Consider the following 25,056-nt stretch of genomic DNA (forward strand, 5'->3'; position numbering starts at 1 on the left):
GTGCATCATACGAAAGGATAATAGCAGGATCAAATGTGGTGACAAATCAGCATTCCAGAAAGATTGAAAATTTGGTTGAATGGTGCCACAAAAATTGCCTCTCACTCAACATCAGCAAAACCAGAGATGATTATTGATTAAAGGAGGAATTCAGGGGTCCTTGAGTCAGTCCTCATTAGGGGATTGGAGGTGGAGGGTTAACTTTAAATTCATCGAAATTAACATATCAAAGGATTTGTCCTGGGATCAGCACTGAAGTGTCATCACAAAAAAGGCACACCAATGACTCTACTTTCTTAGAAGTTTGCGTAGGTTTGGCATATTACCAAAAAGTTTGACAAAATTTTGGAGAGTATTCTAATTGGTTGCACCACAGCCTTGCATGAAAACACCAAAGCCCAGGAATGGAAAAGAATATAAAATGCATTGGTTCAGCCCAGTCTATCACAGGCAAAGTCTTTCCCACTATTTACATGGAACGCTGCCACAAGAAAGCAGCTTTCATCATCAAGGATCTCCACCATCCAGGCCATGCTCTCTTCTCGCTACTGCCATTGGGCAGGAGGTACAGGAGCCTTAGGCCTTACACCACTGGAACAGCTATTACCCAATAACCATCAGGTTCCTAAACCGGCACGGATAACTTAACTCTCCTCATAGCCTCAGATTAGAAGAGCATCCCTTTAGAAACAAGCTGAGGTGGATTTTCTTTAGCCAGAGGGTGGTGAACCTGTGGAATTCATTGCCATAGATGGCTGTGGAGGCCAAGTCATTGTGTATATTTAAAGTAGAGATTAATAGGTCAACCACGATCAAACGGCAGTGCAGACTTGGACTCAATGGCCTAATTCTGTTCCTGTCTTATGGTCTTGTACTAAAATAAAACAAAGCATGCAACCTGCAGAGGAAATCATCCAGTGGCAATGGAAAGTCAGAATGATTAATTTCGAGATTAGATAACCATATAGCAAAGGCACAGAACATCTTTTAATGAGTGATTTTAAATTTAGGAGTGGATATGTTCATGCCAGTAAAGCAATTCATATTTTTAATGTGTACAGGCTAGTCTTCTGTAATAGTATTTCTTCAAACAAGAGGCATTGTATGTCAAGGAGCATCAGTGGTGCAAAAAACATTCAACGTTTCAAATCAAGGACCTTCAAACTAGAACAGGGAAAACTTAAATGTTTTGATTGCAAGACGAAGGGGTGGGATAGGCTTCTGACCAATGTTGTCAAGGTAATAACTATTTCAAAATCAGTACTTGGGAGACAGAATACAAGATAACTCAGTAGAGAGAGAAAAGAAATGGTTATCTGAAGCTGCAAAACTAATTATGTTGATGGCTTCAATGAGGAAAATGAAGGGCAAGCCACATTTAATATGTTTATTACTGAACAATGAGAAACAAAGATTCTAGATTCAAGACTGACTTAAGACTAACCAAACTTTACAAAACTAATAGCATAAGCTCAATATAGTGAGTTAAGGAAATTATAAAGGATATTAAAATCAACACAAAAGAACATGATAATATGGAAACTATTGTAAAAGTCTTGTAGACATGTTGAAAAATTAAATTTACCAGAGTATTTAAACAGAATGACATTGCATTTTCAACCAATTTTCAATTAGGCATAGAGTGCCACTGAAATGAACATGTACAATAGATTTGGGAAAAAACCAATGAAACTAATGTGACTAATTCAAGAACCTGACTCCATCCATGCTGGGATTTTACATAAAGTAAATGAGGACATTCCAGATGAGCTTTAATAACGTGAAGTGTTTTAATTTAAAAATCATGTATTTGGAAACTGCAGAAGCCAACCTAACATTAAAAAAAAAAGCAAGAAATAGAACTTATTGTCCCAAAATCAGTATATAGCCTTTAAAAAGCAATACAACTTGATTTTTGGCCAATTATCATCCACCATGTTACACATGAGCAAAATTAGACATACGTGTTGCTTTGACCACAGCATCTGCAGTGTGCATGCTATTTATCTGTTGTTGTCGTGTTAATCATAATCAAGGCTTAGTAATCAAAGAAGCAGGTTTTAAGGAGCTTCTTAAAGGACAAAAGACATGCAACAAAGGGAAGCAACTTTAGAGCTTGGGTCCTAAAGTTAGTGGAACTACTAAATTAAGGAAATAAATTCTGAAGAGGATGAAATGCAGAGCGCTGACATCTTGGATGGTTTTAAGACTGAAGGAGGGATTTCAGGAGTGAAATTGAAGACTTCTACATCTGAAATTTGGCATAAGGTCATATTTGAAAATGACAGTTAATGCTAAAATATTGGTTTACATCTTTATGAGATTTTTATTAACCAGATACTAGGGGATATAGAGTTAGATCACAGATCAATGAATGAGAAAATAGGCTCATTAAATAACCTACTCCAGTTTTATAGCCAGTTGATGGATCAAGCCTGTTATCACTGAGAAACAAATTCTTGATCCTAAGTCAGAGCACCTAGAAAGCACAAAAGTGCAGCATACTCTGAACACAATGAAATGGCAATACTGATTCTGTGCCCACGATCCTGTGTACAGCTGGACCGATTACTTTGACAGCACAGTAAGTGACACCACTGACACCCAAACTTACAGTCGTATCACAAGTGAATGTTGTAACAAATCAAAGATACTTTACCCTCTTAACCTTATCCACTTAATAGAGCACAAGGAAAGCAGTTCTATTTATATATTTATTTAAATCCAAGCATTTCAACTTATGTACATTTACTAGATAAGTAGGTGGGGTGTCTTCTGGAGAATCAGTAATTCACAGGTGTTGCTGGTTTTGCATGCTCTACATCAGCACTATACCAGCGGTACCTGCGATGACGTCGGAGAACTTCAATTGCTTTTTGTTCAATGGGTGTTGGGATAATTCCCAGGTCCTCCAGTCCAGGAAGGTCAGTATACTTCATATCTGTGATGTGCAACTAAAATAAATTGAACAATGTATACATGAAAATTTGCTAATGGCGATTTCAGACCACACTGAAAACTGATTTTTTTTAAAGTTCAAAATAAATTTTTCCATATTTTTTTTGAAAATGCACATTGAAAATGAAAAAGTACAGTTCTGTTGAAAGCATTATTCTAATAATGTGAAGTATGGCAACTGTGCATTCATACCCTGTCCACTTTGTCTCGTGATGTCCACTTATCAAATGGGTTTAGTTCGAACAGCTTTGCTGCCAAGCTGTCAGGAAAAAAAGAGTAAATTAACAGATTAAAACCACAGAATTCAAACTGATCTAAAACAAAAATCAATACATACTCAGCAGGTCAAGTAGTTACTGTGGAGAAATAAATAATTAATATTTGACACCATGAAGGGAAACTTCTTCACTCAGAGGGCCATGAAAGAGTGGAATAAGCTGCCAGTGCAAGTGGCGCATGCGAGTTCGACTTCAAGGTTTCCATAGGTACATGGATGATAAGGGTATTGAGAGCTATGGGTTGGTTGCAGGTTGATGGGAGTGGGCCATTTAAATTGTTTGGCACAGACTAGATGGGCCAAAGGGCCTGTTTCTGTGTTGTACTTTTCTATGACTCTATAACCTTACTGCAGAACTAAAGTCAGAAGCTGAACATATTCTAAGTAACACAGAAGATCCAAAATTAGAACAGAAAAATGTTGTGACTTATGGTTGAAGAGATGTACAGTCGGCCCTCCTGATCCGCGGATTCTGCATGCGCGAATTCAACCAACCGCGAATCGCGAAAACCCAGAAGTGCTCTTCCAGCACTTGTTGTTCGAGCATGTACAGACTTTTTTCTTGTCATTATTCCCTAAACAATGCAGTATAACAACTATTTTACATAGCATTTACATTGTATTAAGTATTATAAGTAATCTAGAGATGATTTAAAGTATATGGGAGGATGTGCATGGGTTATCGTGGATTGGGATTGAAAAAAATCCAAAGTTCTCTTACTAAGTAAGTCAAAACAGGTACATCCGGTATTATTTAGCGTCAGTTAGTCAAACGTTTGCATTCGTACATAGAATATATTTTACCTTTCTATGCATATATAACACTTAAGAACATATGTTTCAGTGCCGGGCTCGGGAAGTTCCCGAGTTCGATCTAGTGACAGATCGCTATCAAGTGCGCTCTCCACCGTGACAGGTTGATGTGGAGGATCAAAAACCCAAAAATTAAACCACTGTTTAATTATTGTTTAAACCACTGTTTAAAGCCTTTCTCACTTTATCCTTTAAAATTGTTCTGATCGTTGACTGACATAGCCTAACACTTTTCCAATGACCGATGGCGTTTCACCTCTTTCCGATCACTTTACTTTTTCCACTTTATTTTCAATTGTTATCGTGATTATTTTCGTGAACAGAAACAATGCAGATTCAGATCTCTGCCACTGGGTCCTAATGTCCACCGGATTGAGACAGGTTAAATAAGGGCTTGGGTTCCACTGGGACCTTACCGCATAGAGACAGGTTGAATAAGGGACTTGAGCATCCGTGAAGGGTCCCGGAACCAATCCCTCGCGGATAAGGAGGGTTGACTGTATTAAGAGTTTTCTGGGACTTTAGATTCCTGAGGCTCTGGGACAGAATAAGCTGGGGTTGGGGTGCAGTGTGTGGGTAACAAGTTGTTCACTCCTATGAAATGGCAGGATTTAACTATTCTTAAAGGGGATTAGCACTAGTATGTAATAATTATTGGCAAGGGGAAATGAGATGCACAAACATGGGGGAAAAGTGGCACAAGTGTAAGGAACCATCCAGTATTAGGTAAGGTCAGTGCAAGGGAGTCAGCAAAGGAATGCAGAATCTATTTTTTCACAATGACAACAAATAGGCTAGATTTAAGCTTTCAGACACATACAACAAAATTCAAAAACCCATAATTTGGTCAGAATGCCTGACCCATTAACAGGCAGTTACTGAGGTGGGCAGCTTCATGAAAGTCACTAACCTTCTGCACACTCAACACATTGATCATGTTGTTCCTTATTGTAAAGCTGAGCTGAGCTCCCTTGGACTGATTGGATTCACCCAGTCCTTGCAATGGGACAAGTTCCCTCTATCACCAGTCCTGACAGTACTGATGTGAGCCAGTACTCTGAAGGGCAGGCATGATGGCATGGTGGCGTAGTAGTTAGTGTTAACACTTTACAACGCCAGTGACCCAGGTTCACTTCCTGCCACTGTTTGTAAGGAGTCTGTATGTTCTACCTGTAACCATGTGGATTTCCTCTGAGTGCCCTAGTTTCCACCCACCTTCCAAAAGATGGACGGGTTAAAGTTAGTAAGTTGTGAGCATGCTATATCGGCGCCAAAAACATGGCAGCATTTGCGGGTTGCCCCAGTAATCCTCAGACTGTCGCTGACACAAATGACACAATTCACTGTAATCTTTAGTTATTCAGCTACTCCCTGGTAAATTCAGGACTGGTTACTAGGACTCGATTTTATTACTCTTACTATTTGATACAACTAAAGCTGTAAGCCTTAAATAATATATTTTTACATAAAGAACTATTTTTTATTTTCCTGCCTATAGTCTTGTATAACTATGAGGACAAATTTTACTGTGAAATATTTTAGCTGTGCTTGCTTCCATCTTCACATAATAAACTTTAAACTGCATTCATCCTAACTACACCAGTAAACTTCAAGCAATACACATCAGATACGAACATAGAAACAAAGGTGTATTCCCTCATAGCACTTAGACCTGTTTCACCATTTCACAAGAGGATTGATTTCCATACATCTGTGTCTTTCCCACATCTCTTTAAATCTTTGGTTAAAGACCTGCTAACTTTGAAGTTAATACTAGTAACTGACTCAACACTGACTGCCATTTGCAGTCCCAAGTTTCAACCTCCCACTGCATGTGTAAGTCATTTCCCTTAGATTACAGTCTTGAAAGTCTGGTTCAATGTTATTGCACCCCTCTGCTCCTGGACTCTCCTACCCACAGAAATAATTTCAATCTAATCCCCCCGCCCCCCCGCCAAATCACTGGATGATTTGGGATCAAGAAAAATCAATGATGACCTCTGTTCATTTTTAAATCAACTAAGATGCTTGTGTACTAACCAATGAGATTTTCATTGACTTAAATGCAGATACACCATGACAGTGCCTAATAGTCAATTAAATGGGCAAGTACTTAAATTTGATTGGCCATGGTCAATACCAAGTTTCAGTGAAAATCCCAATTTGTTGCATTCATTGTTCATGTTTGGTATCTCTTAATTGTGTTAAAATAGTCAGAACTTTTAAGATTATATAGTAGATATTAAAAGCAACACTCACAAAATGCTGGAGGAACTCAGTGGGTCAGGCAGCATAATGTGCTTCAGTGGCACATCAACACCCCTGAGATTCTTAGAGAATTTTAAAAGCATTTCTGTTAATTTTAATTTTACAGGAGAATCCTCTCAACTACAGGCTAAGAGAAAACTGATGAGAACAGACAACTTGAAATTTAGCACTGAGAAATCAATGGACTGCAGTGTATTCTCACATTTTAAATACTTACTGATAGAGAGGTCTTGGCAATGGGTAAGAAATAAATGGTCTATGCATAACAGCATATACATATTCCACAAGGTCATGAAGAAGGTATCGATGGGGCCTGTTAAGTGAAAAAACAATTTTTTAATGTGTGGATACTGAACCAGAAAGAAAAAACTAATTCCCCCCACCACCCTACCCACACACACACAAACAAAACATGCTGTAAATACTCAGTAAGTCAGGCAGCACCTGTGAGAAGAGAGACAGAATCATTTCAGGTCAAAGACCCTATCAGACAACTCCCTGCAGCTTTGCAAACTTGTTTCTATTTCAGTTCTGACAAAGGATTCCTGACCTGAAACACGGATGCTGTTTCTCATCCCACAGATCAGGCTAGACTGACTGACTGACCTGTGTATTTCCAGCATTTTTACTGGTATTTATTTATCAATTCATTTCTAAAATTAATCTGAATATCCAAGTTCCCCTCCATTTTATTTTAACCAGCACTTCAATGCTTTCTAAAGATATTGGCTCAGACTCCTGGCATTCACATAGAAGCTTAAGTTTTTCATTTCACTCATCTCACACTGAAAGGCAGTCCTCATAGACCACTACAATATTTTATTAAGCCTCGAGAAATTAAATCCAAAAGCTATATAACTGCCTGTACTAGTATGAGTTGGCCTTTACAGGTCACATGGCTCTGCCTGAAGAACAATGTATCTGCCACTACTCTTCTGTCAATTAGCACCTCATCAACCATCACCTAAAATAAATAGTTCTATTCTCATCAATCCTGTATTAAAACTTTATATTCGCAGGCTGCAATGGTACAAATATTTCTATTCATCCCAAGCAATTTTCCCTGTCCATGGTTGGCATCACATCCATTTGTGATCTGTGTTGAATTTGCATGTTCTTCCTTTTACCATATAGGTTTCGTCCAGGTGCTCTGATCTCCTCATGCGTATCAAAGGAGTGTGGGTTTTAAGGTTAATTGGCTGCTGTCAATTGCCTGAATGTGTAAAAGAAAGAGAATATGGGGCATGTGGGAATACTTTTGTGTATGTCGGGAAGATACAATGGGTTTAGTGTAAATGGACGGTTGGTGGTCAATGCAGATTCGGTGGGCTGAAGAGGTTGCTCCCATGTTATATCTCTCTAAGATTCTACAAACATCCCTGAGTAATGGGAACAATGAGCTCCAAAGTTCTGAAGCCATTAATGGAGAAAAAATTTGGTGGTGTTGTGTATTTTAGTTGATAGTTGGAGGGGGCAGTGGGGAATTGAAATTATGGGCTGGGGGAGCAAGCAGTAAATGTTAGGCTACTAAAAACTTACCCAACTGTAACATATGTTTTCCCACTCGAATCGGGATCTTTAATAGCACTTACAATTGCTTTAGCCACATCCACCACCTATTTAAAACAGAAAAAAATATCTGTACAGTTAAATGAAACAATTAGTAGAAACATAATGACAATCTAAATACTGTAAATGAATCAGAACCTATTTTCTAATGTACATACATATACAGGCTGCTTCACAGTCTTCTTGCCCATAGAAATAAGTGGTATGGCACGCCCAAACCAACGCATTTCTGGAAAATAAAAATTGCAATGTGCTTAAAATTAAGCAAAGGACAAATGTTTCTCATTATGAATACCAGCAATGTACACTCATGTTGATTTTTAATAGTAAATGAAGGAATATACAGTATTTCCAAAGGAAATTCATATTCCACACTCTAATTCAATCCTTACTTTTGTTACAAAATAACTTTTGCTTAAGTTAATTGGCTAGGTTGTCTTCAATGCTGGAAGCCACAGCCAAGTGATATAAACTATTCTCTTATCCTGATTTTAACTCTGTCACCTTTATTACCCTCAGTTTATGTATGGTGATATTATACATTTAATTTTTTTGTATAAACTCAACACACTTAAAGATTTTTGAATTACTCATCATAGTATTAAGATGTGATCTAACCAGGGCTTTACACATAAGAAATATTACCCCCCCCCCCAACCCCCCATTACACTCTAATTCTTAAGATACAAGGGATGGTATTGCATTAATCTTCTACAATTACTTTTTGGGATATTATAGTTTTTTATTCACATATACATAAATCTGCTTGGACTTTTGCTCTTCTATGATTTTACCAATTTAAATAACATTCATATATACTGTCCTGACCGTTACTTAAGGGTGAGTGTTGGTGAAGGGATATTTTGTTAACTGGAGAGAGCTGCACCACAGAATGCTTTAATAATGGATGATCTGTTTAAGTGGCTAAAAATGCACTTACACTTGTGCAAAAGGAAAGTAGATGAATTTATATTGTACTGCTTAGAAGATGCACATTAATAAGGATCTGAGGATGTACATTCACCATCACCAAAAGCACGAAGGACAGCTTAAAGAAGAAATTATGAAAGCAATACAATCTTTGTAAATAAGGTCAATGAACACAAAAGCAAGTTATGCTACAACCTTACTTTCTATTGGTAAGGACTCAGACTGAGCACCAACGTTTAGGGAAAACTAAAGCAGAAGTGAAATAATACCAAAGTTGAAGAACTCTAGTCAGGAGAGAGATTGATTTGTCTGTCTTACAGCAAATGGAAACTTAATGCAGGTATTCAAAACTATTATATGAATAGATAAGGAAACTATAAAGGAACTGTTCCCTCTGACTTGGGCTGATAATCAGAGATTACTGATTCAAAATAATTAATAGATCAAACTAAAAATGATTTGCCTCCACCCAACTATGTTGAAAGATTAGAAACTTAAGGTTGGTGGGATCAGATTTTGTAAGAAATTTCAAAGGACAATTAGATATGTATTTAAAGTAAACCCTTACCAATTTTTATTGCTGCCAAATATAAAGCACCTTTAACTGGATGCATAATGGCTTGGTGTGGCAAATGCTCTGCACATGACTGCAAGAAACTGTGGAGTTGCAGCTACAGCTCAATACATCACAGAAACCAGCCTCCCTACCATCTACCCAATCTTTACTTCTTGCCGCCTCAGTAAAGCAGCCACGATAATCAAAGACCAGCTATCCCAGACATCCTCTCATCTCTCTCTTCCATTGCCAGAAGGTACAAAAGCCAGGAATCATGTACCACTAGGATCAAGGTACACTTCTACCCCTGCTGCATTAAGTGTCTTGACTTACCTGCTCATCGAAAGTCACTTCCCTGTGTAAGGAACATTGCAGCACCCTCCCCCCACTAATTTCCATTTAGCTTATGACATCATGGTGCCAGTAAGGTTTAGGGTTTAAATCTAGTGCACAATAACCATGCTTCCTCTTGGGTTGCTGTGGACCAGGTAGACAATAGGTGCTGCAGAAATGGGTAGACATGGGGGGGGGGGGGGGGGGGGCGGGGTGCTGCAGTGAAGGCTTGAGTGCATATTTTTAGTTAAGTATTTGCCACTGTGTTTATGTTCAGTATCTGCACTTCCTTTGTAGCTGTTATGCTTTATTCTGCATTCTATTACTGATTTTCTTTGTTCTACCCTAATACATTGTGTAATGAATTGATCTATATAAACAGCATTGGATGACAAGTTATTCACTGTATCTCTGTACATGTATCAATAAATCAACCAATTCCTATCTGCTGGATTATCTATAAAAATAAGCAGCAGTAATCAACTAAACGGGACTGTTTTTTAAATGTAACAGATTCAATACATCAAATGGTCTCCTTTTATGTCCTTTATGGTTTTATAAGAGTTCCAAGAGCTCCACTTGACAAAGTAATTCTCCAGATCAAAGATTCTGTCAATTCTATAACTGAGATTCAAAACATCTTAGTGATCCAAAAAGATTCTCACGTGAAAAATAATTTAGGAATTTGTCTTCTCTTCCAAATATTTCAGATGGTTTGATGATGATGGAATCTGGAAACTCTTCTCTCACAGCCATTTCTCCGACAGCCTGACAAAAAAGAATAAAGCAAGCATATTTCCATTTTGCTGCCAATTTCTAAAGACTTAAGTTTTCATAATGCTTCATTCTCCTTACCTTTGTTCTTAGGAGCTTTGAAATACTCTTTATGTCAGCATTCAGATGAGAAACATGGATTAATTTTTCAACTCCAGCTTCCTTGGAGGCATGAGCAATGTCTTGTGGAATTTTGACATGTACATCATCAAACCTAAAGTTACTAAAAAAAAGGAAGGCATTTAAAAACAAATAACAAATGACAAACATCTTAAAATGTACTGTTTTTGGTAGTCACTATTGTCAATTGTGCCCAATACTCCTAAATGCAACATTAGCTGGATGCAGGGGAAAATTCAACCTAATATCTATACAGAATTTGAAGAGGTTTATGCAGGCACTCCTTAAATCTTTATAAGCAGTCTTTATGGTGAATAATTTTGAGTTGTTAGGGCACCAAAAGTCACAAGAAGTCTGGTTCAAGAGACCAAGTAGGGTAAGGGTAGAAACTGGGCCGATGGTACAAAATCTGTGGTGAAAAGAAAAGATGCACGTTCAGCTGAGAAACCATTAGTTCATCTAAGATTGAATGCTAGACCAAAGTGACATGTCATGAAGTTAAGACAGGTCGGGGGTGGAGTTTCAAGATGGCGACGTAAGCATCTGCCTTTTAGGCGCTCTTTATTTTTTTAACTATAATCACCCTTTAATTAGACCTTTTCGAACTTAATCATATGAGTTGCTACCTTTGATTGACCCTTTTTTCCTAAAATAATAGTTGATCTAATCTTGTCAAACCTAAAATGGCTACAAGTAAGAAATCGGCTAAGGATCCTTTATCCATCGACGCAATTGTTGGTCTTTTGGACACTAAACTGGATGTTAAATTTGCGGCTATGGAAAGTAAATTGGACAATAAACTGGATGCTAAATTTGCGGCTCTGGAAGGCAGACTAGAAGGTAAATTGGACAGTAAACTGTTAAGTTTGGAAAGGAGGATTACTTCGAAAATATCCGATCTTGAAGGAGTTGTTAAATCGCTTGAAACTAAGTTTCAGTCGCAGGCGTTAGAGGTTCAACAGCATGGAAATAAGATCACGACTCTTGAACAATCAATTTGTGAAAAAGCACGTACAATTGAAGTGTTAGAGAAGAAGATAGAGTCGACTGCTAAAACTTTAGATCAGTACAAGTTTAAAATTACTGATCTTGAAAATCGTTCTCGCAGACAGAATTTGCGCATCATCGGAATTCCCGAAAAAGTTGAGTCCGGTGATTTAACTGAATTTTTCTCTAAATTACTGTGGGAAATTTTCGGTGGTGAAGGTTTGAAAAATGAACCTGTTATTGACCGCGCTCATAGAGTTGCGAGGCTTTCGTCTGTGTCTGATAAACCACGAGCGGTGATTGTTCGCCTTCATTATCCTCGTGAGAAAGAGCTTCTAACTCGATTAGCTCGTAAAAAAGGTATGATCTCCTACAGAAATTATTCATTTCGAATAGTTGAAGACTATTCGTATGAAGTTATGAAAGCCAGGATCGCTTTTAAACCAGTGATGGCAGAGATTCATTCGTTTGGTTTTAAACAAGCTTTAATGTATCCAGCGAAACTTAGAATGGTGCTGCCCGACAACAGTCTACACTTTTTTATCACTCCTGAAGAAGCGAAGAAATTTGTTGAAGAATATCGATCCTCTAGTGCAACTTGAACTATGAGTTACATTGAAGATTTTTTTTTTGGAGAGAGGATGTTATTTCATTTTAAGTTTTAACCCTGGAAGTTGGGTTATAACTTCTTATTTTGAACTATGGGTCTGGGTCTTTTTTTTTACTATTATTATTGCTTATAGATGCTGTTTTAATCTTTATAATATCCTTTTTTTATATACGTTTGTATTTTGTAATAATGAATTATTTTTTTCAAAATGTCGTTTCTTCTTCCCATAAGTCTTTACTTTTTATAAGCGTTTATTTGCTTGCCTGTATTTAGAAATGGAACAAAGGTTTTGAATTCTTTTTCTTTAGTTTTTTTTTTAAATATGTTGTAGTGTCTATTAAATCTTTTTTTTTTATATAAAAATATTCTATTTTGATAACTTTTTTTACTATATTTTCTCATTAGATTGCTGAATTTATATTCATATTTTGTAATATGGCTTTCTCAAAATGTCGTTTCTTCTTCCCATAAGTCTTGGCTTGTGAAACGTCATCTTTGTATCTGAATATGGAAATTCTTTTTTAAAGGTGTATCACATTTTTAAACTTTAATGTGCATTTTTTTTTTTATTAATGATCTTTCTGGTTTTACTATTTTAGTTTTTTTTTGATTTGTCTGATATGGGTGTGTATGTGTATGTGTATGTATATATATATATATATATGTAGGTATATATATATATATATATTTTTTTTTGCAACTCTATATTTTAATTGGGGTGTTATATAGTTTTTTCTTAAAAAATTTTCTTATGGAGCTGCCATCTTGAAATGGGGGTAATATTAGTATTAGTTTATGCGCCTGCCGCTTGGCTTTCTTTCAAAGGGTGGGGGGAGGGGGGAGGGATCTTTTTTCATGCTTTTGCTTTTTATTTTTTTGCTTTTAGTTTATGGGCTGACTTTAAATTGTTAATATTGTTGAGGTGTCAGGATCTCCGGTTGCTCCTGAATCAATTTTCCTTCTTCCTAAATTGTGGGTTATGTGTTTTTTTAACCTTTTATGATACACACAATTAATATTGGTATGATGGATAAATCTATTAACTTTATCTCGTGGAATACTAATGGTTTAAATCATCCGATTAAACGTAAAAAAATATTTAAAGTATTCCATAGATTGAACGCTAATATTATTTTTGCACAGGAGACCCACATTAGGAGGGAGGATAATCAACGTTTTTTTAGGTTCTGGAAAGGTCAACAATTTCACTCAAATTGTACCGCTAAAATTAGGGGTGTGTCTATTTTTATAGACGCCTCAATTTCGTTTACACATTATGAAATTATTTCTGATCCACAGGGTAGATTTTTGTTGATAACTGGTTCACTTTTTAATCGGAAAGTTGTTTTAGTTAATATTTATGCTCCAAACTTTGATTGTCCTGAATTTTTTAAACGGTTATTTACTTCTCTTCCTAATTTGAATGAATATATGTTGATTATGGGTGGAGACTTTAATTGTTGTTTGAATCCTTCGATGGATAGATCTAAACCTATTCGAACTCTTCCGAATAGATCAGCTTTACTTATTAATTCTTTTATGGTTGATTCTGGAATTACTGAAATATGGCGGTTTTTGAACCCTAAAGGTAAAGAATTTTCATTTTTTTCACATGTATATCATAGTTATTCTAGAATTGATTACTTTCTTATTGATCATCGTTTATTAACAGATGTTATTGATTGTAAATACGATTCTATTGCTATTTCGGATCATGCGCCTCTGAAGTTATCTATCAAGATTTCGGATTCTTCTATCAATACTAGATCTTGGAGACTTAATGCTACTTTACTTCAAGATCCAGAATTTATTACCTTCATAAAACAACAAATTGACTTATTTTTTTCAACAAATTATAATGAAGAGATTGATAAAGGAATACTTTGGGACTCTTTCAAGGCTTTTATTCGTGGACAAATTATTTCATATTCCGCTGGTAAAAGAAAACAAAGATATTCAGATATAGCTTTATTGGTGGATAAAATTAAAGAAATTGATAAGATTTATTCCGTTACTCCTACCAAAGAACTTTATAAGAAGAGAGTTGAGCTTCAAATGGAACATAGTTTATTATTATCTTCTTCAATTGAGAATCAATTAATTAAGACTAGGGCTCAATTTTATATTCATAGTGATCGAACTGGTAAATTGTTAGCTAATCAATTAAAAGCTATTTCGACTAAGCGACAAATTATTAAAATTCGTAAACAAGACGGTAATTTAACTACTGATTATAAAGAAATCAATAACACTTTTCAAGATTTTTATAAATCTTTATATCAATCAGAATTTGACGGTGACCGGTTTACGATGGATAATTTTTTTAATAATTTGAATATTCCTAAACTGATAGATGAAGATTGTAGCTTGCTTGATGCTCCTATTTCTATGGATGAAATAAGAGAGGCTATCTCATCAATGAATTCAGGGAAAGCTCCTGGTCCTGATGGTTTTATTGTAGAATTTTTTAAAACTTTTTCTTTATTGCTTTCTCCTTGGCTATGTGAAATCTTTAATGATGCGTTTGTTAAGAAGAGATTACCTCAATCGTTTTATGAAGCTACTATCTCTCTAATTCTTAAAAAAGATAAAGATCCTACCTTATGTGCATCTTATCGCCCTATATCATTATTAAATGTAGACTCTAAGATTCTTACAAAAATTTTAGCCATTAGATTAGAAAAGGTATTACCACAGATTATTTCAGAAGATCAAACTGGTTTTATTAGGAATCGATATTCCTTTTTTAATATTAGAAAATTGATTAACATAATTTATACTTCATCACCTACAACCCCAGAATGTGTTATCTCATTAGATGCTGAAAAAGCCTTTGATAGAGTGGAATGGACATATTTATTTAATGCATTGAGAAACTTTAATTTTAGTCCTAATTTTATATCATGGATTAAATTAATATATTATAAACCTGTTGCTTCTGTTCTTACAAATAATTATAGATCCTCTTTTTTTCAATTATCTCGTGGTACGAGACAAGGTTGTCCTTTAAGTCCTTTATTATTTAATATTGCATTAGAACCTTTAGCTATTGCTATTCGTGAGTCTCCTAATATTTTTGGTATTACCCGTAATGAGAAGTTATACAAATTATCGCTTTATGCTGATGATTTGTTGTTATATATTTCTAATCCTAGTAGGTCTATTCCTGCTATTTTATCCTTGTTGGCTCAATTTGGTAGTTTTTCTGGTTATAAGTTAAACTTAGATAAGAGTGAGTTATTCCCTTTAAACGCGCAAACTTTATTGAGTGATAGGATGCCATTTAAAGTTGTTACTGATAACTTTATCTATTTAGGTATAAAAATCACCAAGAAATATAAAGATTTATTTGGACTGAATTTTTTACCTATGCTTCATCAAATTCAGCAACTTACTACTAGATGGTCTCCCTTATTTTTATCATTAGTTGGTCGGATTAATGCTATTAAAATGATGATTTTACCGAAATTTTTATATTTATTCCAAGCTTTACCAATTTTTATTCCTAAATCTTTTTTTGATAATATTGATTCAAAGATTTCCTCATTTGTTTGGCAAAATAAAAATCCTAGGTTAAGCAAAAGGCAATTACAAAAGTCTAAAAAAGATGGTGGTCTAGCTTTACCTAACTTTAGATTTTATTATTGGGCGAATAATATTCGTAACCTAATGTACTGGAAACTAGATTTGGATTCACCTGTGTGCCCACAGTGGGTAAATTTGGAATGTAGTGAGGTTAAGGGATATTCTATATTTTCCGTTCTTGGTTCTTTTCTTCCTATTGATTTAGCCAAATTCAATAAACAGATATCTAACCCTGTTGTTAAACATACACTACGAATTTGGTTTCAATTTCGCAAATTCTTTAATCTGAAAAACTTTGCTTTGGACAGCCCTATTTTATGTAATTTTTTTTTTAAACCTTCATTGACAGATCAAGCTTTTAGTATATGGAAAAGGAAAGGTATAAAATGTTTTCGTGATCTTTTTTTTGAAGGTACTTTGATGTCCTTTGATCAACTATCCAACAAATTTGAATTACCTAAATCTAATTTTTTTAGATACTTACAAATTAGAAATTTCTTACATAAAATTCTTCCATCTTTTCCTAATTCAACTCCATCGGATTTTTCAGATTTGATTTTTACTTTTAATCCTTGTCAGAAGGGATTAGTAGCTTTTATTTATAACATGATTATGAAGATACAGCCAGAAATATCGGATAGAATTAGACAAGAATGGGAAAAAGAACTTCGATGTAATATATCAACAGATAAATGGGAAAAAATTTTACAAATGGTTAATTCCTCCTCTATTTGTGCTAAACATGCTTTAATACAATTTAAAATTGTACATAGAGCTTATATGTCTAAAGATAAACTTGCCCGATTTTATTCGCATATCAATCCTCAATGTGACAGATGTCACTTAGAAGTGGCTTCATTGACTCACATGTTTTGGACATGTCCCACTTTACATAACTATTGGAAGGACATTTTTGATGTCATTTCCTCAGTATGGAATATCGATTTACAACCCCATTTTATTACTGCAATTTTCGGTATACCAAATGAAGATGGCAATCAACTTTCCCCTTCAATCAGACGAATGATTGCCTTTGTAACATTAATTGCCAGAAGGTCTATATTACAAAACTGGAAAGAAGTAAATCCTCCTACTACATTTCAGTGGTTCTCCCAAACTATTTCTTATTTGAGTTTGGAAAAAATCAGAAGCACTATCTTTGATTCTTCAATTAAATTTGAAGAAACCTGGGGACCATTTATTCGACACTTTCATATGAATTAATTTGGCTTATTTCAGATCCTTTTCTCTACTTATACTTGTTCAGGTATGGAGTTCTGGAGTTCTTTTCTTGACACCTTTATATATTTATAAAGTGTTATTATTGCCCATGTTAGTGTTAGTTTAGTATTTTTTTTCATTATATATTTTTTCTCATATATAATTTCAATTTTTTTTTTTTTCTCTTTTTTCGACGATTATTTTTGTTTTTCATATATATTTACATAGACTTGATTGATTTATGCACCTTTTGTTGATGGATGTTTTAATAGGATATTATTATCCTATTACTAATGTAATCTCAAGTTTATTGAATCTGTAATCTATTCATTATTTTGTGTTGTTTTTTTTTTATATATGAAATTTAATAAAAAGATTGAAAAAGAAAGAAGAAAGAAAGAAGACAGGTATGTGAAGCAGAATTAGATAACAGCAGGGTACATGTTGAGATAATGGTCTCAGATTTGGTCAATATTGAGAAAATGCAGCCATCTTCCTTCATAAGTAAATCAGTTATTTGTTAGCATTATTTTAGTAATATTGAAATTAAACAATAGATACCGGCGATTTACTTTCAAGGGATATTACGGATGCTGGCATATATCCTATCCTCTATGACAGAACAGGGGTAGTTTTTGTCTTTGAATACAATGGAAAATTTATGGCCAAACTCTGCATATTTAAAGAGAAGTAGAATGAATGGTCAATTCAGAACTCCCTACCTTGCACTATATCAAAACAACAAAATTACCTCTGCCATAGTACTTAACCTATTTGCTGTTTAGCTTCAATAAACTGGCTTAATAATTGAGATGTGGATGTCCAGGATAAGATAATGTTATTGAAAACAATCTACCCTGCTGATTTCTCACTAAATAACTACAATGTACAGTATAAACTCTGCTGAGCTTTAAGTGCATGAATTAAGTACATATAATATTAATGTTCAATTATGCAGTATGGGTGTAAGCTAGCAGCAGTTACATTAGTGCAAGGATGTTACTATGGAAATGTTATCTGTTATGAATCAATACCTTGGAGAAAAAAAAAGAACTAAAAGACAAACTGTTTTCTTATAGTCATACAAGCTTTATTCTGGGTATACCAATCATTTCCAGATTGCAGAGGACAGAAAACCCATCTTTAATGAATCAGAATCAGGCTTAATATCACCTGCATATGTCATTAAATCTGTTGACATTGTGGCAGCAGAGTCAATATACCCAACATCATACATGAAAATGTCTGTTATAAATTAGCACTTACTGAGTTTCCCACTCCCTTCCAACAAGATTAATAACAACATTGGAACATCCGACAGCTCGTCTCGTTGAATCTTTATCTCTGGGATCCCATTCCTAGGAAAAATCAAATCATACAGTACTGATTAATATTACATTTAAAAATTCAGCCACGCTTTGCAACATCGCAACTTAGCATGTTAACACCCCCAAATCTAAAATCTGAATAGCTCTTCATATGTTTACATTTATAATCTATGTCATTCCCCATTTGAATTCTTCGAAGTGGCAGATATCATGTGGGATAATTTCAGTACTATTTCAGACCTATCATTATTAATACAGATAAAGATAATTTTGGGGGGAAATATGGAATTTTACATGTGGCTACTGAGTCATTTTACAGAAACAATGGGAAAGACACTCTGGCTCTGAAAACAACCAGTTCCTTAGACAGGATCACTGCCACCTTTCTACACTTTCCAACCACCAAACACTTTAGTTTAACATCTCAACCGAAGGACAGACAGCATCTCCAATAACAATTTTTATTCATTAGGCCATTTAATATTGATAAGCCCCACAACACGATGAGCACACACTTTAAGAGCATTTTAAATAAGGAAAGAGAGACAGAGAATTGCACGCAAGGAAATCTGGAGTTTGGCACCTCAGAAGCTGAAGGCCTAAACGTCCATGCTTGTAGTTAAATTTAGGAATAACCGAGGTACAAAATTAGAGTATAGATACTCTATATGATTTATATACAATGATTTTATAACTGTAGGGTTAAGACAACTGGATAATCAGCTTTGATTATGTGTCTCATTCTGTGGAGTTAGAGACTAAACCACAAACTTCTAACTCAAGTTAAGCTCAACGAGTACCACTAGTTGACAATGTGGGTGACTTGCTTACACATTTCCACTTGATCACTGCTTATTCCATCATAATTTCAACAGAACAGTTGTTTAGCAGGAACAGAAGTAGCACAATAAGTCAATTATGTCAACAAGACTTTAAAACCCCATTAAACTTATCCATGGTATATTGTTATCAATATCTTACAAGAGTAATGAGACTCACTAGAAAAGTCAGCTGTCCAAGATCACCCATGGGTCTGAGATGGTTAACATCATATGGATCACAGCGATATGGGATCACTACTTGAGAGCCAATCCGTCCTAAAAGCAAGGAGGCATTTTAGTATTACATTTTTATTTTAATGAACATTTGAGATTCTGCAGATGCTGGAAATCTTGTGCGACACACACACAAAATGCAGAAGGAACTCAACAAATCAGGCAGCGTCTATGGAGGGGAATAAACAGTTGATATTGCAGGCTGAGATCCTTCATCAGGACTGGAAAGGGGGGCTGAAGCCATTATAAGGAGATGGGAGGATAAAGTACAAGTTGGCAGCTGATAGGTGAGACCAGGTGAGGGGGAGGTTGGAATGATGGAAGAAGCTGGGTGGAAGAGACAATGGGCTGAAGCTGAAAGAAAATGAAAGGGATTGGAAGAAAGAGGAGGAGAGAAACCTGGGAGAGTTAATGGGCAGTTGAGAGTGGTTAAGAGGGTAACCAGAATGGGGAATGGACAAAGGATGGAGAAAGGGGGAGATTACCCAAATTTGAAGCAAAAATGTTCATGCATCATGTGGGAGGCTACCCAGATGGAATGTGTTGCTCCTCCAACCTGAGTTTGGCTTCCTCTTGGCAATGGAGATGGTCATAGACACAAATGTCAGAATGGGAATGCGGTCGAATTAAAACTGGGAGCCACCAGGAGATCCTGCCTTTTGCAGTGGTCAGAGCAAAAGTGCTTGACAAAGTGGTTTCCTAATTTGCATCGTGTTTCACCAATGTACAGTACTGTACAAATGTATATCTATTTAGGGTGCCCTAGACTTTTGCACAACACTGTCAACATTTGTCAACATGGAGCAGAGAGCAATTTTGTAAATTTTGTGAGAGCAAAGAATGTTGGGAATGGCTAGGGTGGAGTGCCATTGGAGGAGTGTGGGACAGGTAGCAGAGAAGGAGTGCCAGTAGGCAGGCAAGGTGAAGTGTTGCCTTGTGAAAGGACTGTTTGGGGCCCTGAATGGTGGTGAGGGAGGAGGTGTAGGGGCATCTGTACCACTTGAACTACTTGCAGAGATAAGTATCAGAAGGGAGATCAATAAGGAGGGATGAGTGGACAAGTAACTTACGTACAGAGCAATCTCTATGGAAAGTGGAGAGGGGTGGGAAAGATGTGTTTAGTGGTAGGATCCTGTTGAAGGTGGCAGAAGTTACGTAGAATGACGTGCTGGATGTGGAAGTTTGTGGAATGTTAGGCAAGGTCAGAACTCTATCCATGTTATGACAGTGGAAGAATGGCATGAGGACAGATGTGCAGGAAACAGAGGAGATGTGGTTGAGGGCAGCATCAATGGTGGTGGAAGAAAATCCCTGTTCTTTGCAAGATGAGAAAATCTACAGATGCTGGAAATCCAAGCAACACACACAAAATGCTGGAGGAATTCAGCAGGCAGGGCAGCATCTATGGAAAGAAGTAAACTGTCAACATTTCAGGCCAAGACCCTTAATCAGGTCCTGAAGAAGGGTCTCGGCCCAAAACGCTGACTGTTTACTCTTTTCCATAGATGCTGCCTGGCCTGCCGAGTTCCTCTCGTATTTTGTGTATATTACTTTTAGATTCCTGATGAATGCTGAACTGTCGATAAGGTGGGGAAAGTGATTATGATGGAAAATGCCCTTTGGATTTGGATTCAAGAACACAAGAAATCTGAACAGAGGTAGACTATACAGAACCATTGAGGCAGCTCCATCACTCAATAAAGTCCTGGCTGATCAAATCTTGGCCACCCTTTTGCACTTGGATTCCTCTATTGACCAAAAAAAAAATTACCATAGCCCTATATAATTCATGTCTCAGCATCCACGGCTTTCTGAAATAATTAAAAGTTCATAGTTTGTTGAGAGCAAAAAGTATATTTTATCCCAATCTCAAATGGTAACCCTTTTCTGGAAATATGCCCTCTAATTCTTGATTTCACCCCATCCCGCCAATGGAAATCGCTTGATGTATTATCCTCAAAATCTTATATGATCCAAGACCTTCTCTCATTATTATAAACTCCAAAATTATAGGTCCCGTTCGCTCAATTTTTCCTCATACAGTAACATCTTCACCCCAGAAACTGCTCTAATAGACTCTCTTCATTGCCTCCCCAATGCAAGTATATCATTCTATAATTGAGACGAGATACACAGATTCCCCCCAAACACCAGCATTCCATCTCATTCAAAGTTTACCTACTGTATGGAGCTCACACTCCATCTTAGGTAGAACAGTCAGCTTTCCTCACTCTCCAGAAGCAGAAAAGGGCAAGAAGATAGTGAACATCAAGTCCAGATAGGTCCAGTTCAATATAAACCTCAGCATCAAACTGTAACTATAGTAGCAACCTGCTGTTTACAGCTTATACATTTTAAAGTGACTCCTTTAACACAAGTTGTTCTATTCTCAATACCTCAAGAAATAACTTCTGCTTGCACCTACTGCCATTACTGATACCCAATTAAATCTAATGGTTCCCATTGTCCAACCCACTAGTTGCATCTTCAAAAAACTACAATACGTTTGTTAAACACATTTCATTTTTCATAAAACCATGTTGACTGTCTATTTCCTTATGATTAGAGTGGCTGTTACTACCCTATTAATAATGGGTCTTCAGCATCTTCCAACAATAGATGTTAGGTTAATAGCTTCTCTGGCCTTCCTTTTTGAACAGTAATATTCCCATCTGCAGTTTTCCAAATAGCTGTGACCATATCAGAATGTAGGGAATTTTGAAAATTCACAACTAATCAACCCTGTATCTCAACTGCACCTTCTTTCAGAACATAAGTATATACATCAGCGATAAGTTAGTCTTTAGACCCATTGATTTGCCTAATGCTGTCTCTCTCATGATGGCAATGATTTTAAGACACTTGCTCCCCTTTACCCTGATTTCCAACTATGGATGATACAGCTTCAGAGACATTAACTAGTAACTCTGCTTGTGCACTTTGTAAGACACTAATGCAGAAAGTGGATACAACAAAAATAACCTACAGTTCAGTCTTCTGATATTTGATCTGTTGAAAATAATTGACTATAAAGTCAGTTGTTACCTATATTGCACATGCTAAAAATTTCCTTTGATGACAGCTTTCCTTGATGTGTTAAGTTCTGGGGATTTGATCTTGCTTGAAACAAGTACATTTTCTCTCAAGTCGTTATGCAGCACAGAATTCATAACATGGTCTTCCAGCTGTAGCAACCATAACAAGAAATCCTTTGAAATGCATTGAGCTTGAAGTAATGTGCTGGTGTTTCAGGAAGTCTCTCAGCATAAAAAAAGTCATAAAGAACTATATGTTCTTATTGCCCATCATATCAATAAATGTAAGTGTTGGACCTTACCAAGTCTGTTTACCACATATCGTCCAAGAAATCCAGATGCTCCAAAAACTGTCGCCACAATCCCACTAAAAGATGATCGGCCACCTTTACCAGCGGGAATAACAACATGATGAGTATTCCGTTTTTGAATTAAAACGGACACTATTGAGGCAAAACCTGGTGACACAGCACCTACAAAAATAATACAAGCACAAGGTTATCTATGTATAGTTCAAAACAGGTACTAGTTAACACCTTTAAACACTCTTTAAAACAAGGAGGAAAAAAAACACAATAGATTATATTCATGGTCTTTTAAAGGATTAGGATCTCTACCTTCACAAACTATACCTTGAAGAATCCACATTATCTCTCTCTCAGCAGGAAAGAACCCAAATGGTAGAATCTCTATAGATATTGTGTGGGGAAGAGTGACCAGAGAGTATATACACAGTGTGTGGCAGCGTGTGTGCCTAGCTGTGACACTTTGATGAAGATACAAGGTTGATGAAAGAATATAGCGGTATTCCCCAAGTCTAACTGTCAGAAGCCAAGATATATGTTGTGACCTTGGTGCAAGATTGCTATTTTGGAATTTACAAATGTAATAAAAATTGGAACAGTGCAAGATACAGAGAGAAAAGTTGGCAAACACACAACAGAAGAAATTTAACATATGGAATTATAAAAAGAAGGCAGAATGAAGACTGAGTGCATGTGAGTGTAAAAGAAAAAAAAGGGCTCATTTGTTGTTGTTTGGTGTTCTGCTGGACATTGCAGGTATGCCACATTGGTGCCAGAATGTGGGCTGTCCTCTGCACAACTTGGGTTGTGTTGGTTGTTAACCCTATCAACACAGTTCACTGTAGGTTTTGAGATACAATGTGATAAATAAACTAATCTGAATCAATGGGGCAAAGAGCCTCACTATATACACATTTTATTAGAGGAAGAGGCTAAACATCGATTCCCACTCTGGCAATGGGGGCATCCAGCTCAGAGATTATATGCACAGCCTGGTAATTATATGTACCTGGAAAACATAAATGAAACTGTGGCCTGTAAACACTCTGCCAGGAATGGCATGAAAAAAATCCACATTCCCCTCTTCCTCTATTCCCCAGTCTGACGTTTTACATCTTCTCACCTGCCTATCACCTCCCCTTGGGCCCCCTTCTCCTATAGTCCACACTCCTCCCCAGTCCTTTACCATTGTTATCTGGCTTCGCCTATCACCTTCTAGCTAGCCTCTCTACCCTGCATCTTTTTATTCTCGCGTCTTTCCCCACCCTTTTCAGTCCTGAAGAAGGGTCTCGGCCCGAAACGTCGATCCCTTGTTCATCTCCATAGATGCTGCCTGACCTGCTGAGTTCCTCCAGCCTTTTGTGTGTGTTGCTCTGGATTTCCAGCATCTGCAGACCTTTTCGCCACAGAGACCAAGCTGTGGGTGATAATCACGTACGTCGGGCCAAAGTACGGACTCCAGGTCGTAGTTCACATGCTTACAACCGACCGAGAGAGCCGGAGGCTGCTGCGGAGCTCGGGGGGCAACGGCGACGATCTGTAGGTGTCAGAGAAGAGGAGGCCGCCAGTTGGGCAGCCGTCCTTCCCGGGGCTAGGTGTTCGGACAGACCTGAGAGCGGATGCCCTTCAAACCCCCGGCTCACGGGAACGATGGACTGGTTTACGGTGGGACACCGGGAGAGGGTGAAACGACTAACACTTACGTGACATTGGAAGGACGCGGTGGCGGACCCGGCAACCCAGCACCGCCGCCATTTTGCATCAGCTGACACCCTGCAGCCAATCACAGCAAAGCAGCGCGCATCCCGAGGAACTTGCTCGGGGGAAGTTTTGGAAGAGTTCTTCGAGGTGTGATGCCAGTCGGAGCCCCTCTCCTGTTCGCGGAGAGCTTTCCACATTTTCTTCTCTGTTTTTTTTCCCAAAACAGATCTAATTTACGATGCAGAGTCAGTGCGTTATAACGACTGTGATCCATGGGATCAGCGCCCATCAGAAAGGAGTGCAGAACACCCAGCTTTTAACTAGCCTGCATTTGCAGAGTCGGAACTTTGTCCCGAGTCAACCTTACCAAGGGCTTGGGCTTTGCTTTTACTATTAATAATGTCCATTATAACTGAGCCAGGGTTTAATATTTTAAATATACGTTTAAAATATCAATGATATTTTAAATACATTGGAGTAGGATTATAGAAGAGTTTTGCCAGTGACTGATCAGAATCAAGTGTTTGGCCATTTAAAAAGAAAGCCCTACGCACATAAGTATTGCAAGAGTTCCCAAGGCTTTTGCAAGGCACTGTATTTGTCAACATGGAGCGGAGAGTGAGTCTGTAAA

General features: G+C 36.9%; 1 protein-coding gene across 1 annotated transcript; it reads right to left on the minus strand.

The window, feature by feature from the left end:
* Nucleotides 1–1,373: 1,373 nt before the first annotated feature.
* Nucleotides 1,374–24,575, minus strand: ndufa9a (NADH:ubiquinone oxidoreductase subunit A9a). Its single transcript, XM_059987478.1, has 11 exons — nucleotides 24,428–24,575; nucleotides 22,722–22,892; nucleotides 19,329–19,426; nucleotides 18,268–18,359; nucleotides 10,560–10,701; nucleotides 10,370–10,472; nucleotides 8,044–8,114; nucleotides 7,856–7,932; nucleotides 6,534–6,629; nucleotides 3,151–3,217; nucleotides 1,374–2,954 (listed from the first exon to the last, which is right to left on the minus strand). Exons 1-11 carry the CDS (start codon nucleotides 24,477–24,479, stop codon nucleotides 2,784–2,786), a joined length of 1,140 nt encoding a protein of 379 aa, XP_059843461.1. The 5' UTR covers nucleotides 24,480–24,575; the 3' UTR covers nucleotides 1,374–2,783.
* Between the last annotated feature and the right edge of the window lie 481 nt (nucleotides 24,576–25,056).

The sequence above is a fragment of the Hypanus sabinus genome, chromosome 13, assembly GCF_030144855.1.
Source record: "Hypanus sabinus isolate sHypSab1 chromosome 13, sHypSab1.hap1, whole genome shotgun sequence".
In the NCBI taxonomy this organism is placed as follows: Eukaryota; Metazoa; Chordata; class Chondrichthyes; order Myliobatiformes; family Dasyatidae; genus Hypanus; species Hypanus sabinus.